General features: G+C 37.5%; 1 protein-coding gene across 1 annotated transcript; it reads left to right on the top strand.

Annotated features, from left to right (window-relative positions):
- The first annotated feature begins 5,135 nt into the window (after positions 1 to 5,135).
- On the top strand, positions 5,136 to 7,746 carry LOC138348679 (uncharacterized). Its single transcript, XM_069298249.1, has 3 exons — positions 5,136 to 5,222; positions 5,521 to 5,616; positions 7,384 to 7,746. Exons 1-3 carry the CDS (start codon positions 5,136 to 5,138, stop codon positions 7,744 to 7,746), a joined length of 546 nt encoding a protein of 181 aa, XP_069154350.1.
- Positions 7,747 to 17,190: the final 9,444 nt, after the last annotated feature.

Here is a 17,190-nt window from a genome sequence, read left to right as displayed (position 1 = left end):
TAAAAGGAACTCAATTAGGAAGTGTTAGAGTATAAATGTCAAGATACAACAATGACGTCCCAAGAATAGTGAAATTGAGAGAGTGTGCCTTGTTGTTGTAACAACCCGAAAAATGGATATGCTAAGTAATGTTTAATGTGTATAGAATGCCTACGATTAGACTGGGTTCACACCGCTTGATGCGCGTAGAACAAGACCTCTGAACCCTTAAAACAGCTAACTCAAGTAACTTGTGGAGTAAGTTGAGCTAGTAAAGGTTGGGTCTAATCATGTAGGGCTCCCGAATATGAAGATTTACTCGGATGAGTCTTTACCGAAGTTATAAAAGGGAAATCATAAGTTTGGAGGTTTTAGGATTAAAATGGTCTTTTTCCAGGAAAAGCGTAGTATTGTAATTACCCTAAATATATAATTAATTATTAAACTAATAAGGTGGACGGGTATTTTGGGGATAGAGGGCAAAAACTTGGCTCTTAGAGTGAAGTCTTGCTCCATCTAGGTTTGAACCTAGGTGGAAGTAATGAATTAAATTTGTTTTAATTTAAGTTGGTAAATTAATGAAATTAATTAATATTTATTATTTATTATATTCTTTAAAATAAAAGAGAAATCAGATTTTTATCATTCAATAAAAACCTTATTTTACTAAGTCCTAAACTAAACTCCTAAGCCTAATAAAACTCTCACTCTCTCACATCGATCTCACTTTCACGTTCAATCTCTCTTATCCCACTCACATTTATCTCTTCCAAATAAGATTCAAGAATATAAAATTTACCAAGGTTCTTCACACTTGAAGAACTTACACAAAAATATAAGAAAAACTAATGTTAATCAATAATGTAGGCAAAGAGAAGGTTTACCGTCGAGTGGGGTGTTGAACTTTTGTTGTTGGACGTGTGCTTGGAGAAGTTTGTAGGCATAAAGTAGAGGTTTTGAACGTCAAAAATGTATGGGTTCTCTTCTCTCTTGGTCCCTTTCCCAAGAGACCCCTTAAGATTCAATATATTCTGTTTAAAAAACTAGAGTTGTTTCCCCGTTGCATGTCCCTGTCACTACCTCCCAATGATTTGTAGGTTGGGTATGTTTGCTGGTAGATACTAGGCATGTATTGTGTTTTCCTGTTGAATATGTTCATGTTTGTGTGTATAAAATCGATTTAATAAAAACCTATGTGTTCCGAAATTATGTGCATGTGTGTGCATAAATGTGAACGTTACTAGGTGTTCTCGGGTTAAGGCTCAAAAATTATAATGTTATGGTTGTGATATTACGTGCATAAATTTGTGTAAATCGTGATATTCATATAAAGTGTAATTTAGCTTTATTGAGTGAGAAACCTTTAGCTAATAGTATCCATAAAAATGCACCTAAAACGTTCTAAATGAACTATGAAATTCCCAAATAACTAATGCGCAACTTGATGAAAAGATGCTGAAGAAAAGCTACAAATTTTCCAGTTTCAAATGATGAGTTTCGTTCAAGTTAAGAGGGTTTAAGATGTTGTGAAAAAATGAATTAATACAAATGAGGTCTGGAGCATTGAACCCGTGACATCACCATGTTAAAAACCATGAAAATATAAAGGTTAAAATAAATATGGTGAGGGAGATTTGAACCATGGTCTTGGATTGAAAACAAAGTTTGAAAATAAGAAATGAAAGGAGTGGGATTCGAACCTACAGACTCTCGATCTAGCTTAATGAAAAATGAAAAGAATATAAGTGTGAGGCATGAAAATCGAACCCACAATCTCAATGAGGAAAAAGAGAGCTAAATAAAAAATAAAGTTAGGCTACGGGGGTTTTATCCCACAACCTCATGGTCAACTCGAAGAAGCCAAAAAAAAATTAAAATAAAAAGGGGTTGTGGGGGTTCGATCCCAAACCCCTCGGCAAAGATAGAGAAAATGAAAAAAAAAGGAAAAGAAAATGAAGGTGTTGGGTCTTAATCATGGGTCCCCAAGCCGTATAGGATAAATTAAAATTAATGAAAAATGTTAGTGTTGTCCAAGGGATTCGAAACCGGGTTCCCTTGCCCAAATTTTTTATTAATACATAAGTCGTACATGAATTGAATATTCAAGAATAATGATGCCTACTTAGATTGAAATCGAGATCTTTGCATACATACAAGATGCATAAGTATTGTACCACATAATCTTAGGAAGATATGAATAACTTAAACAAACTGTGAACGAAGCCTCATGTGTTGTATATATAGAGCCATAAGTCTAGGATACGTGTAAAAATAAGTGAACCGAAGATGTATGAATAATAAAATGATGAAATGAACAATGAAATAATGAAATAATGAAATGAACAATGAAATAAAAAAACCTTAGAAGGGTTAAGTAATATTGTGAAACACATTAAATGTCCAAGTGTATTGGGATATAATGAAATGAACAGTCACGTAAACAGGGATGAGTATTATGAAGAGAAAATGTTCTAATGTTAGTGAATGTGGTGAAATAGTTATATGAGGCTAACCTAAAAGATGAGAGCAATCTCAAATGAGTCTAAGTAAATTTTACAAAAATGTACTCACCTATGAGATTGTAAAGTTAATGAAGAGGCAAGTCAATATGAACACTTAAATGAAATTATTGAGAATAATATACTTAATACTAATGATAATATGAGAAATCATCTATTGACCTATGATGTGCTCATACTAGAGGCCAACTCCATGACATATGAGTTGAATGTAATGGAACTTCATAGAGAGCACCAATAGACTAGCTAAGAGTGGTGATGCCTTCTTTCGGGAAGGTGGAGGTTCAGGTAAATCTCATGAGATTAGAATATCCGACATGCCGGGTATGGGTATTCTTGCATCTCCTAGTCTTTGAAGCTACTGTCAATATAGGCATCTGGCGGAGTTCGATTCCCATTTACGCTAGCATGTTTTAGGTCACTTTGGACGGTGATTCCACTTCTTTTAGGTGTGGGGTAGACAGTGGATTTCATGATGCTCACATGATCTATGTCGGATAATTTTAACGTTCCCCATGAATGAGTGACGCCAGCCTCAATGATGTACACAATGAAATGAATTATACCAAAGGTGTGAGAATAGGATAATGAAGAGCTGATCTAGACCTAAGTAATGACACTAGGTCATTCTTGATCATTGCACAATGAACCCGATGAAAATCTTAAACTAAATCCTAGTTATAGTTGGTGTTCACGCTAGCCTATGAACGAAATGAAGAGAAGTACATATGAATGAATGAAGCAGACTCTTTGTTTGCTAAAGAAGACTCCCTGGTTGAGGTCCTATATGTTGAGCTCTCATTTTGGGAAGTCTTAATGTCAAGTCCATGATTCAAAGGTCTCATGGAGTATGAATGAATTATATGAAAATTGGTAAGTGCTATATGCAATATGTTATGTGCTCTCTGTAAGATGTTATATGATTTGTGCAATAAGATAAGTATGATGAAGCAGTTTACTCTCATAGAATAACTTTCCCAATGCAATTTTAGAAAGCTCACTAACTTTCCTAATCCCATATTAGCAATTCCACTGACTTGACTTTCCATAATTATGTTTTTAGTAAAGAGTTGGTCTTACTCATTATGTCCTTGGTGTGTGCTTGCATATACCCACACATAGTATAAGTGTGTACTAATCCTATATAATTCTACAATTTAAGGTGCAGGCACAGGTGGACGCTAGAGCTTACAGGTTGACGTTGCAGCTATCTGGACGTGGAAATTTCATCCATACCTAGTAGGCTCTCATTCTTTAGGTGACGTCTACCGTTATTATCTAGCTTCGATGTAGGCTATAGCTAGTGGAGCATGTTCCACTAGTGTTTTTTTCCACTTTTGTTCAGACTTTGTATTGGTGCCTTTTTGTCAAGAATCTTTTTAATGCAACAATAAACTATTTGTTTCATTTAATTATATCTATATTATAGGTTGATTTATGAACGCGATGATGTTAAGTTTAAAATGTTTAGCATGAAATAAGAAAACAAAAATTTAAAATTTTCCGCTACAATTAACCTAGATTAAGTAAGAATGACATACATAGGCTTGTCTGTGACTTCTGGAAGGTCTACAACTTTGATATCATCTTGGGTCAAGAATCTGGTTGTGACAAAGTTGGTTTCTAAGCGTTAGTTTAAATTCAGAGGATAATAAGTTAACATGAACCACATTGAGTAGTTTCTAAGTCATGGTAGTGAACTGCACTACTATCCTGAATTAGAGACGGCATGATGCGTAGGAAAATTTTTACTCTTCTGATCTTATTGTGCCTTTCCTAATGTATGATTTTCTTGGTGTTATGGGCATGTATAACATGAATCCTTGTTTTTTCCGGAAAATGAATACTAGGAGAACAATTGCTCAAAAGAGGGGAGGAATAGTTGTTGGGGGAAATCAGGTTCCACCCAGGCTCCAGTTGAAGGAGTAGTTATGCCAGTTAATCTTGTTGGGTTGGCTGATGCTGAGGTGAGGGAATCTCTTGACCAATAGCACATACGATCACTATGCAGGCCAAGGCCATGACTGAGTAGGTCAACCGACAGAATGTTTGGAGTGAGAATCCACTGGTTCGCAGTAAGGCTGACAGTCTAAGAGACTTTACGAGGATCAGTCCTCCTATTATCATAGGGTTTAAGAATTCGGAGGATCATTAGGAGTTTGTGGATGAGGTGAATAAGATATATGTGTCTATGGGAGTAACAGATACGGAAAAAGCTGAGTTGGCTTCCTATCAACTCAAGGATGTTGCATAGACTTGGTGCAAGATCACCGAGTTTTGGGCGGAGTTCTGGTCACTTGGGAGCTATTTAAGCAAGGATCCATGACAATGAAAGAGTATTCCCTGAAGTTTGTCAAAATTTCCAAGTATGCTACTTCCCTTGTATCTAACCGCAGGGATGAGATGAGCAGGTTCCTCATAGGAATCAACGGAGATTTGGAGGAGGGGTGTCGGTCTGCAATGCTCCATGATAACACGGACCTCTCTAGGTTGCTGGTACATGTCCAATAGGTAGAGGATGACTGGACGAAGAGGGCCATCCGTGATTCTAGGAGACCTAAGCGTCAAAATATGGAAGGTCCTAGTAATGGAGGCAATAGAAAATATTTTGGTGTCCATCGGAAACCAGATTAGAAAATGGGCAACAGAGTTCAGGGAACTCTAACTCTCAGAGGAGTAGAGAACCTGGAGGAGGATGACCCGAGCCCAGAAAGGGAAATGGAGGTGAGATGCAGCTTCCCAAAAAGATTGTGTTAGGTGTGTCCATGCTCACTTTGGAGAGTGCAGACATGTCAATAATGCCTGCTTCATTTGCGATAAAAGTGGGCACATGGTTAAGGAATGCCCACATATGAGAGGTTAGGCTGGAGATAATACTCAGCCTAGGCCTAATCCTCAGGATTTAGCAACAGCCGAGCCTCCTAAGTGGAACAGGTTCTATGTTCTTTAGGGCAGGAAGGAGCAACAGAAGTCTGCTGTTGTGGTCATACGTATGCTTCAAGTTTTCTCAACTTCTGTTTAGGCTTTACTTGATCCATGGTCTATGCTTTCATTTGTAACTCCTTTTCTTGCTCTCACTTTTGAGATATTACCTGAAGTTTTGCATGATCCTATAGTGGTTAGTACGCCTTTAAAAGAAAATGTAAAAATTTATAGAGTATACACAGATTGCCCAATAGTTGTAAGTTGTAAGACTATGTTTGCAAACTTGGTTGAGTTACCCATGCATGATTTTGATTTTATTCCTTGCATGTATTCGCCTCATAGTTTTTATGCTTGTATAGATTTTCCTAGTAGGGTTGTGAGATTATGTTTCCTGAATGAACAAGAGCTAGTTTATGAGGGGTACAACTCGATTCTTCATAATTCCTTGATTTCGAACCTTAAAGTCAATAAAATAATGTCCAAGGGGTTATTGTGTCACCTGGTGAGTGTTAATGATTTAGATAATAACGTTCCTTCCATAGACTCAGTGCCTTTACCGAATGAGTTCTAAGATGTATTTCCTAATTATTTGCTTGGAGTTTCTACCCCTCGAGAGATATACTTTGGTATCGACTTAGAACCCGATACTAAACCAATTTCAATTCCTCCTTACGAAATTGCTCCTGCTGAACTCAAATAGTTTAAGGTGCAATTAATGATAAGGGTTTCATTCAGCCGGGCATATCCCCTTCGGGAGCTCCAGTGTTGTTTGCGAAAAAGATAGATGGAACCCTTAATATGTGCATCGATTATAGGCAGCTCAACAAAGTCACGATAAAGAATAAGTATCCACTTCCCAGGATAGATGACTTGTTTGACCAACTCCAAGGGTCTAGTTTCTTCTCAAAGATTTATCTTCGTTCAGGGTACCATCTACTCATGGTTAGGGATGGAGATATCCTAAACACAACCTTTCGTACCCATTATGGTCATTATGAATTCCTAGTTATGTCATTTGGTTTCATGAATGCACCTGCTGCATTTATGTATCTCATGAACAAGGTCTTTCCTGAATACCTTGACTCATTCGTCATAGTATTCATTGATGACACTCTCATCTACTCTCAGACCAAGGAAGAATATGAGCAGCATTTAAGACTAACCTTGTAGGTACTTAGACAACATCAGTTGTATGAAAAATACAACAAGTGTGAATTCTGGCGTAGATCAATGAACTTCCTAGGTCATGTTGTGTCAGACAAAAGTGCGGAGGTAGATCCCCGAAAATCTGAGGTTTTTAAGAACTGGCTAAATACTCTTTCTCCCACAGATATTCATAGCTTGTTGGGATTGGCTGGTTATTATCGCAGGTTCGTGGAGGGTTTTTCTTAAATTGCTGTCTCACTGACATCTTTGACTAATAAGAAGGCCAATTTTAAATGGACGGTGTCTTGTGAGAAAGTTTCCATGAGCTTAAGGATAAACTCACTTCAGCCCTGTTGCTTACTTTGCCTAACTGTGGTGAGAATTACACTGTGTATGGTGATTCATCTAGGGTTTGTTTGGGTTGTGTTCTTATGCAAATTTCTAAGGTGATAACTTATGCGCCAGAAAACTCAAGGTTCATGAAAATAATTATCCCACTCATGACCTAGAGTTTTTAGTTGTGGTATTTGTACTAAAATTATAGAGGCACTACTTGTATGGAGTTCATGTGGATGTGTTCACAGACAACCAAAGTCTTTAGTATGTGTTTACACATAGGGAGTTGAATCTACGTCAGCCAAGGTGGTTGGAGATATTGAAGGACTATGAAATGAATGTCCACTACCATCTAGGCAAGGCCAATGTTGTAGCTGATGCTTTGAGTAGAATGAGCATGGGTAAAACAACCCACGTTGATGATGAGAAGTAGGATTTGGTGAAAGATATACACAGATTGCCCATATTGGGCTTGCAGTTAGTTGATTCTACTAGTGGGGGTGTTTTAGTTCATCCTAGTTGTGAATCATCCTTAGTAGTTGAAGTCAAGGAAGGTCAGCATCTTTATCCTGTGTTGATGGAGCTGAAGGACTCACTGTTTGTTAAGATGAATGAATTTTTTGCTTTGGGAGATGACGGCATACTTAGGTACCAGGACATGTTGTGTGTACCATATGTGGATGATTTGCGAACTAGGATCATTGCAGAGACTCATGGTTCTAGATACTCCATACATCTAGGTACCACCAAGATGTATCATGATCTTAAACAGATTTATTGGTGGGATGGCATGAAGAAGGACATTGCAGATTATGTGGCTAGGTGTCCTAGTTGTCAATAGGTTAAGGCAGAACATCTTAAGTCTGGCGGTCATACTCAGATCATTGAGATACCTACTAAGAAATGGGAGCCATTAATGTGGACATGTGGTTGGTCTTCCGAAGACTAGGGGACAACATGACTCCATATAAGTTATTGTGGACAGGATGACTAAGTCTGCCCACTTTATCCCTGTAAAGTCTACTTACAACGCCAAGGATTATGCAAAACTCTACATTTTATGAGATTGTGAGATGGCATAAGATTCCTTTGTCTATCATTTCAGATAGAGGCACTTAGTTTACTTAACATTTCTGAAGATTCTTCCAGAAAAGTTTAGGCACGCAGGTGAAACTTAGTACTACCTTTCATCCTGAGACTGATGGGCAGGCAGAGCGCACCATTCCGACATTGGAGAACATGTTGGGGGCGTGCGTAATTTACTCCAAGGGTAGTTAGGATGACCATCAGCCTTTGATAGAGTTCTCGTATAATAATAGCTATAATTTAGCATTAGTATGGCACCGTTTGAAGCACTACGTAAGAGGTGTAGGTCTCTAGTTGGGTTGTTCAAGGTTGGATAGTCATTTATTATGGGTCCAGAGATCAATCATGAGGCCTCAGAAAAGGTCAGGGTTATTAGGGACAGGTTGGCTACTGCTAACAGTCGGCAGAAGTCTTATGCAAGCAATAAAAAATGGCACTTAGAGTTTTATGTTGGTGAATAGGTCTATTTGAAGATGTCACCTATAAAGGGGGTGATTACATTTGGAAGGAAGGGGAAGTTGAGTCCGAGGTATGTTGGGCTATATAAAATCCTACAACGTGTTGGAGAGGTGGCTTATCAGTTTGCATTGCTTGCGAAACTAGCTTCTGTTCATCCAGTCTTTCGTGTCTCTATGTTAAAGAAGTGCCAAGGCAATCCAACATCATTTATACATGTTGAAGGTTAGGGGGTTGATGAAATTTTTTCCTATAAGAAGGTAGCTGTTGAGATTTTAGACAGACAGGTCAAGCGACTAATGAACAAGGAGATTTACACAGTAAGGTATTATGGAGAAATGATCTTGTTGAGGGTGCTACGCAGGAGGGCAAGGCCTATATGATATCCCGCCACCCCCATCTTTTCAACTCTTGAGGTTAGACTTCCTACTCTTCTGTCTAAGTTTCCATGTCTCTCCATTCATTGTTGCTATTGATTGACTGTGTATAGTGATTGTGTTATGATCTGACTGCATTATGATAGATAGATCGTAGTGTCATTCGGGGACGATTGTTCCTAAGGAGGGATAATCTAACAACCCTAAAAATGGATATGCTAAGCAAGGCTTAATGTGTCTAGAATGCCTACGTTTAGATCGGGTTCACACGGGTTGATGCGCGTAGAACCAGACGTCTGAACGCTTAAAACAACCAAGATAACTAACTTGGGGATGTATTTTAGCAAGGAAATGTTGGGTCTAGCCATGTAGGGCTCCCGAATATGAATATTTACCCGTATGAATCTTTACCGCACTAAAAAGAGGGAAATCTTATGTTTGGAGGGTCTAAAAGGGTAAAATGGTCTTTTTTCCATGCTAAGGTTAGTATCTTAATTACCATAAATATATAATTAATTATTTAATTAATAATATGGAGGGTATTTTAGAGAGAGAAGGCTGAAAATTGGATCTTAGAGTGAAGTCTTGCTCCACCCGGGTTCGAACCTAGGTGGAAGCATTGTATTAAATTTGTTTTAATTTAATTTTATAAATTATTTAAATTAATTAATATTTATTATTTATTTTCTGATTTAAAATAAAAGGGAAATCAGATTTTTATCATTTTAAAAAATCCTTAATTGTCTAAGTCCTAAACAAAACTCCTAATCCAAATAAAACTATCACTCTCTCACGTCTATCTTACTTTAATGTTCAATCTCTTTTCTCGCATTCATGTTTCTCTCTGCCAAATAACATTAAAGAACAAAAATTTACCAAGGTTATTCACATATGAAGAACTTACATGAAAATATAAGTAGAACAAATGTTAATCAATCACATAGGCAAAGAGAAGGTTTTCCATCAAGTGGGGTGTTGAACTTTTGGTGTTGGACATGTTTTTGGAGAAGTTCTTGGGTAGCAAATCGAGGTTTGATAGTAAAAAAGGTATGGGTTCTCTTGTCTCTTGGTCCCTTTCCCAAGAGACCCCTTAAGATTCAGTATATTCTGTCCGAAAACTAGGGCTGTTTCCCCGTTGCATGTCCTTGTCACTAGCTCCCAATGATTCATAGGTTGGTAATGTTTGCTGGTAGATATTATGCGTGTGTTGCATTTTTGTGATGAACATGTACATGTATGTGTGTTACAAACCGTATGAATGATAACCTATGTATTCCAAAATTGTGTGCATGTGTGTGCAAAAATGTGACTGTGACTAGGTGTTCTCGGGTTAAGGCTCAAAAGTTGTAATGTTATGTTTGTGATCTTAAGTGCACAAACTTATGTAAATCGTGATGTTCATACGAAGTTTAATTTGGCTGAATTGAGTGAGAAACTCTTGGCTAATCGAATCCATGATTATGCATCTAAAATATTGTAAACGAACTATGAAATTCCATAACAACTAGTGTGTAACTTTATTAAAAGATGCTGAAGAAAAACTACAAAACTTTCCAGTTTCAAATGATGAGTTCTGGTCAAGTTAAGATGGTTCAAGATGTTGTGAAAAAAATAATTAAAACAAGTGAGATAATGGAGGATTAAACTCGTGATGTCACCAAGTTAAAAACCATGAAAATAAAGACGTAAAAAGTAATAAGGTGAAGGGGATTCGAACCATGGTCTTGGCTAGAAAATACAGTATGAAAATAAAAAATTAGAGGAGTGGGATTCAAACCCACAACCTCTCGGTCAAGATTAAGGAAAAATAAAAAGAAAATAATTGTGAGGCGTGGGAATCAAACCTATGACCTCTAGGTTGAAAAGGAAAGTTAAATGAAAAATTAAGTGAGGTTGTGGGGGTTCGATCCCACAACCTCATGGTCAACTCGAAGAAGCCATGTAAAAATAAAATTAAAAAAAGGGTTGTGGGGGTTTGATCCCACAATCCCTCGGCCAAGAAAGAGAAAATGTAAAGAAAAGAAATTAAAGGAAAATGAAGGCGTTGACGCTTGTTCTTGGGTCCCCAAGCCGTGTGGACCAAAATTAAATAAATGAAAAATTGAAGTGTTGCCCAAGGTATTTAAAAACCAGGTTCCCTTGCCTAAATTTCGTATTGATACATAAGTCGTACGTGCATTTAATGTTCAAGAATAATGATTCCTACTTAGATCAAAATTGCAATCTTGGCAGACATACAAGATGCATATGTCTTGTACCACATAATCTTAGGAAGATACGAATCACTTAAACGAACTGTGAATGAAGCCTTATAACTTGTATCTATATACCCATAAGTCTAGCATACATGTAAAAATAAGTGAACCTAAGATGCATGAACAATTAAATGATGAGATGAACAATGAAATGATGAAATGAACAATGAAATAATGAAATGAACAATGAAATGACGAAACCCTAGAAGGGTTAAGTAAGAGTGTGAAACACACTAAATGGACAAGTGCATTGGCATATGATAAAATGAACATTCACGTAAAAAGGGTTGAGTAATTATGAATAGGAAATGTGCTAATGTTAATGAATGTGGTGACAACATGATATGAGGCTAATGTAAAATATGAGAGCAATCTCAAATGATCCTAAGTAAATTTTAACAAAACGTACTCACTTATGAGAGTGGAAGTTAATGAAGAGATCAATCTCTATGAACAATCTAATAAAAGTATTGAGAATAATATACTTAACACTAATGATGAAATGAGAAATCATCTCTTGATCTATGATGTCCTCATACTAGAATCCATCTTCCATGACGTATGAGTTGAGTGAAATGGAACTTTATACTGAGCACCGATAGGCTAGCTATGAGTGGTGATGCCTTCTTTCGGTAAGGGCGAACGTTCACGTAACTCTCATGAGATGATATTGTCCGTCCTGTTTGGTATGTGTCCCCTTACATCTCCTAGTCTTCGAACCTATACTGCTAATATAGGGATCTGGAAGGGTTCAATTCCCATTTACGCTAGCATGTTTTGGGTCACTTTGGCCGGTGATTCTACCTCTTTTCGGTGTAGGGGAGACACTGGATTTCATGATGCTCACATGATCTATGTCGGTTAAACTTCATGTTCCCCATGAATAAATAAGGCCAGCCTCTATTAATGTACACAATGGAATGAATGATACCAAAGGTGTTAGGATAGGATAATCAATAAGTGAGCTAAACCTAAGTAATAAACTAGGTCATTCTTGATCATTGTAGAGCGAACCCAATGAAAGTCTTCAACTACATCCTAGGTATAACTGGTGTTCATAATAGCCTATGAGCAAAATGAAGTGAATTACGTATGAATGAATGAAGCAGACTCTATGTTTGGTAAAGAAGTTTCCCTAGTTGAGGTCCCATATGTTGAGCCCTCATTTTGCAAAGTCTTAATGTCAATTCCATAATTCCAAGGTCTAATGGTGTATGAATGAATGATATGAAAAATGTTATGTACTATATGCAATATGTTATGTGCTATGTGTAAGATGTTATATGATGTGTGCAATATGATAAGAATGATGATGTGTGTTACTCCCATGGAATACCTTTCCTAATCCAAATTTTGAAAGCTCATTAACTTTTCTAATCCCATTTTGGCAATTCCACTGACTTGACTTCCCACAATCATGTTGTTAGGAAAGAGTTGTTCTTACTGGTGCATGTCTTTGGTGTGTCCTTGCATATACCCATTCTTAGTACATGTGTGTATTAATCCCATTCAATTCTAAAATTTTAGGTGCCGGCACAGGTGGACACTAGAGCTTACAGGTTGATGTCGCAGCTATTCGGACGTGGAGCTCTCAACCGAACTTGGTAGGCTCTCATGCTTTCAAGGATGTCTACCGTTATTATCTAGCTTAGATGTAGGTTATAGCTAGTGGAGCATGTTTCACTAGTGTTTCTTTCTACTTTTGTTCAGACTTTACATTTGTGCCTTTTTGGCAAGAATAGGTTTAATGCAACTATGAACTATTTCTTTCATTTGATTATATCTATATTAGATGGTTGGTTTGTGAATGCCTATGATGTTAAGTTTAAAATTTTTAGAATGAAATAATAAAACAAAAACTTCAAATTTTCCGCTAAAATTAGCCTCGATGAAGTAAGAATGACGTACGTAGGCTTATCTGCGACTTCTGAGAGGTCAACAACGCCGGTCTCGTCAAGGGTCCAGATTCCGGTCGTGACAGTTGTGTTTGAAGGGGTTGAAAGAGTCCAAAAAGGTCAAGCTTTGTCTCAATGTTTAAACTTCATGTTAGTGTGTGTTTAGGGTCGAAAATACGGGTACTACTCCCCAAGGACCATCCTAAGTATAACACCCTAAAAAGGAACTAGGTGAAAATAGATCCTAACGTATGTGCCATGAGGTGATAAAGTCCTAAAAAGGAATAATTAGTATTTATACGCAGTGTATTGCGTTTGGAAGATATTGGAGGTCAAACATCCAAGGACATTTAATATGTTCGAATATTATCCTTCAGACGCGTTTGTGTGTTCTAGTGTGTCTTTGCATGTTTTATATGTTTGTTTGAGTCCAAATTTATTGGAAAATTTCCTGACATGTAGACGAGCGTACTAATTTTGAAACGTCTCGGAATGACTCCACAAGGAAAACTCTGAGGGTTCTTGAGGAGAACCCAAGCGTTTGCTCAAAACTTCCAAGGCAGTGTACATCTACAACTGTATTAATAACGCCCCGTCATCCATGGATCAGTCCGTCAATGGAGGCCGTTCTCCACACATAGGCGTGTGAGCTTAAAACCACAAAAAGGAGACTTTGACCCAAACAACGATGAGGCCTCATAGATGGGCTAGTCGTTTGGCACCGACAACCTCCTGCAAGTGTCTCAGCCAAGTAAAGGGCAATGTGGGCTGTCTTAGGCACCAACTTAGGTCCTTGCGGATGGTTTCCAGAAATTTGCCAATATAAACATGCTTGTATACGAGTTTAGGACCTAAAACATTAATTTCATTCAAAACGAACACGTAAAACTCTATGAAACATGCCTAGACGTACAAGGTCGTTTCAAGGAAAACCTTTCAAACATCATGGGCGTTCTTGGACGTTTGACCTATAAACTTCATGAAACTTGACACACTGTACTTATACAGAATAATAACTAATTTATGGAACTTATTACCTCATGAATCCCACATAAACACATAAAACCACATATCAGGCACACAAGTGACTTAGTCGTCCAACGTCTTGGTCGTCCCTTGACGTTTGACTTCCAATGCACCTATACTCTTAGACACTGCCTCAATACCACATGATTTAGGACATTATACTACCATTACAATCATGTTAGTATCTAGTTCACCTAAGTTATTTTTGGATCTTACATTCTCCCCCACTTGTACAATACTCGTTCTGGATTGACACTTGCCACTCTCCGAACATTTCAAAAATTAGAAATTCAATCAGCAAATCAATACCATACCATATAACACCTTATTCAAATCAAACATCTGTTAAAACATCAATTTTACATAATCAAGAGAATCACAACACCACAAGAAACTAGAAGACATTCTACAACTTATGATGTTACAAAACTCACATGCTTCATTCCAAATAGAAAAAAACTCATTTTATATTTAATATTATTCTCATATACATCAGTTCTAACCATATTAAAACTATTTTAGACCAAAGAATGAATAGGTCTATTTCGCAAATTTTTACTGTGAGCAAGTAAGCAGCCTTTTCTAGTGAACTAGGCATTTTTTCCTTAAAATACTACTTTTAGACAATTCATGATAGAAACATGATAATCTACAATCTAACACCAAATAAACTCATGTTAAAACATAATCATAACTTCATAAAATGCGTAATGTGATGAATAAATGAAATTCAATTTCAACAACACCCTTAAACACAATGCAACATGCAACATACTTCTATGAGATTCTACCCTCAAGCTTATGTTGAATAGAAGATATAAAACAATAAATCAAAACTCCTTTACTCACCATACTCCCTGAAAGAGGGTCGATTTATTTTTACCGAACACCACTCTAGGTAGTCTTACAAACGTTTGCAACACTCAGCCCACTTTACACCCGCGAAATTGACTAAGTACGAAAATACTTAAACAGCAAAGTTAAACAGCCAGCAGAATTTACAGGAACCTGTCCCAACCTTGATTAATCTGTAATTAATACCAAGGAAGGCTTCATGAATTAGTGTAAGGCTAAAAACACTCTGTCTAAGGCTTAGATGAATTTCCATCCTTTAATAAAAATTCTGCACAATGACAGTTACATGTGGCAGTTACAATGACACATGTCCGACACTTGTCATCACAGGGTTCAAAACTAACTTTCCAACAGCTATATTTCTAACAGATAGAATCTAATTCAAATTACATTCTTATCTACACGAAATACTAATATTCTAGCACTTAGAATATTTTAGGCTTCATTCCAACAATTAGAATATTTCTGCCAGCTTCCAACACATAGAATAGTTTAGCTGTCTTCAACACTTAGTTTTATTTCAGCAATTCGGGTGAACTGCCTTTGTTCTTTACATCTTCAAGTCTTCACAGCTTTGCCTTATCAAGTCAACAAGCTGTCTTGACAATTCCCTTAGCCCGCACGTAAGCCATGCACGTTCAAGCTGCCTTGCAAACACCCAAGCACCTTGAACTTGTGTTGCACTGTTTTGCATTCATCCATGTCAAGACAAATGCCCAAGTCCTTGACATGTCTGCACTTAGTTAGATCAAGTAGTTTGCGGGTCTAACAGACCACCCGCACCACTTGAACTTGATGTCCTCATCGAGACTATTTAAAGATAGTCCTCGATCTGAGCATCAAACTGCCATAAGTCTTTTGCCTTCTCCCAAGCTGCATCTAATGCACTCTTGCCTTTCAAGTGAACCAAGAATTTAGTCTTAGTATTCTTCTTACTTATGCCTGAAACCCGGTGATCAAGGTTCTTCTCAAATTCAGCATCATACTGTGTAGGTACTGATGGAGGAGCCCTCTTTGACCTGTTTCTGCCCGGATCATCTGCATCTGCAAAGTAAGGTTTTAAGAAACTCGCATGGAAAGTGGGATGGATTTTCAACCTTTCTGGCAGCTTCAACCTATAAGCAACTTCACCCACTCGTTTCACCACTTCGAATGGACCATCATACTTAGGAATCAAACCCCGATGTCTGGTCTTACTTACACTCTATTTCTAGATTTGTGGGGTAAGTTTCAGTAACACCTTGTCACCCATATTAAACTCAACTGAGCGATGATGTTGATCATCATACTTCTTCATGCGCCGCTGAGCCTTGCGCAAGCTATCTTGTGCCTCATATAACATTTCAAGTCTGTCCCTTGCAACCCTATATGCTGCTGGACACTTTCCCTGATTTTTAGATTTGGCAACATCTAATGGCGTTATAGGCTGTCTGCCTAAGACGATTTCAAAAGGGCTCATTTCTGTTGCAGAGAATTTGTGCAGATTATAGCAAAATTGTGTAGTGTCTAATAATATTACCCAATTCCGTTGACTTGCTGTCACATAGTGCCTAAAGTATTCTTCCAACAAGTGATTAATTCTTTTCGTCTGTCCATCTGTTTGTGGATGATTTGCAATAGAAAATTTTAATTCAATTCCCATCATATTGAACAATGCTATCCAAAATCTACCAGTGAACCTTGTATGTCTATCACTCACAATGTCAGCCGGAACACCAAAATACTTAACCACATGTTGTAGAACAAATCAGCAGCAACATCAGATGAGCATATTTCATGAGCAGCAATAAAAACAGAATATTTTGAAAACCTGTCAACTACCACCATGATAGATGCTTTGCCATCTACTTTAGGGAATCCCGAAATGAAATCCATGCTTACTAATAGCCATGGCCTTTGAGGAACAGGCAAAGGTTGCAGCAAACCTGCTTCCTTCTTACATTCAATCTTGTCCACTTGACACACATGACAAGTCTTGACGTATGCTTCTATATCGTCTTCCATTTTATGCAAAAAATAAATATGAGACAGTAAGGCTAACATCTTTTCAACACCGGGATGTCCAGCCCAAGCAGAATCATGCGCCTCTTTCATTAAGTCTTTGCGCAACCCGCCCTGATTTGGTACAATGATTCTCCCCCCTTTAAAATAAAGTAGATCGTCCTTGATCCAATACCGTCTCATTGTGCCATCTTGCACTTGACCAATCACTTTTAACATACAAGGAATCATTTGCAGTACACAACCTGATTCTATCATAGAAATCAGTTTCAAGTTTTGAAATTGAATATAGTGCAACAAACACTTCTTTTCTACTCAGCACATCAGCAACCTG

The sequence above is a fragment of the Solanum lycopersicum genome, chromosome 5 (assembly GCF_036512215.1).
Source record: "Solanum lycopersicum chromosome 5, SLM_r2.1".
Lineage (NCBI taxonomy): Eukaryota > Viridiplantae > Streptophyta > Magnoliopsida > Solanales > Solanaceae > Solanum > Solanum lycopersicum.
This window is presented reverse-complemented; position numbering and strand designations above follow the sequence as displayed.

Excerpts from the sequence above, each read along its gene's own strand:
- LOC138348679 (XM_069298249.1), top strand. The coding sequence starts at position 5,136 with ATGGGCAACAGAGTTCAGGGAACTCTAACTCTCAGAGGAGTAGAGAAC. Across the intron at positions 5,223-5,520 it reads GCCCAGAAAGGGAAATGGAG|GCTTTACTTGATCCATGGTC; the intron begins GTGAGATGCAGC and ends ACTTCTGTTTAG. Across the intron at positions 5,617-7,383 it reads TTTTGCATGATCCTATAGTG|TTAGTTGATTCTACTAGTGG; the intron begins GTTAGTACGCCT and ends TTGGGCTTGCAG.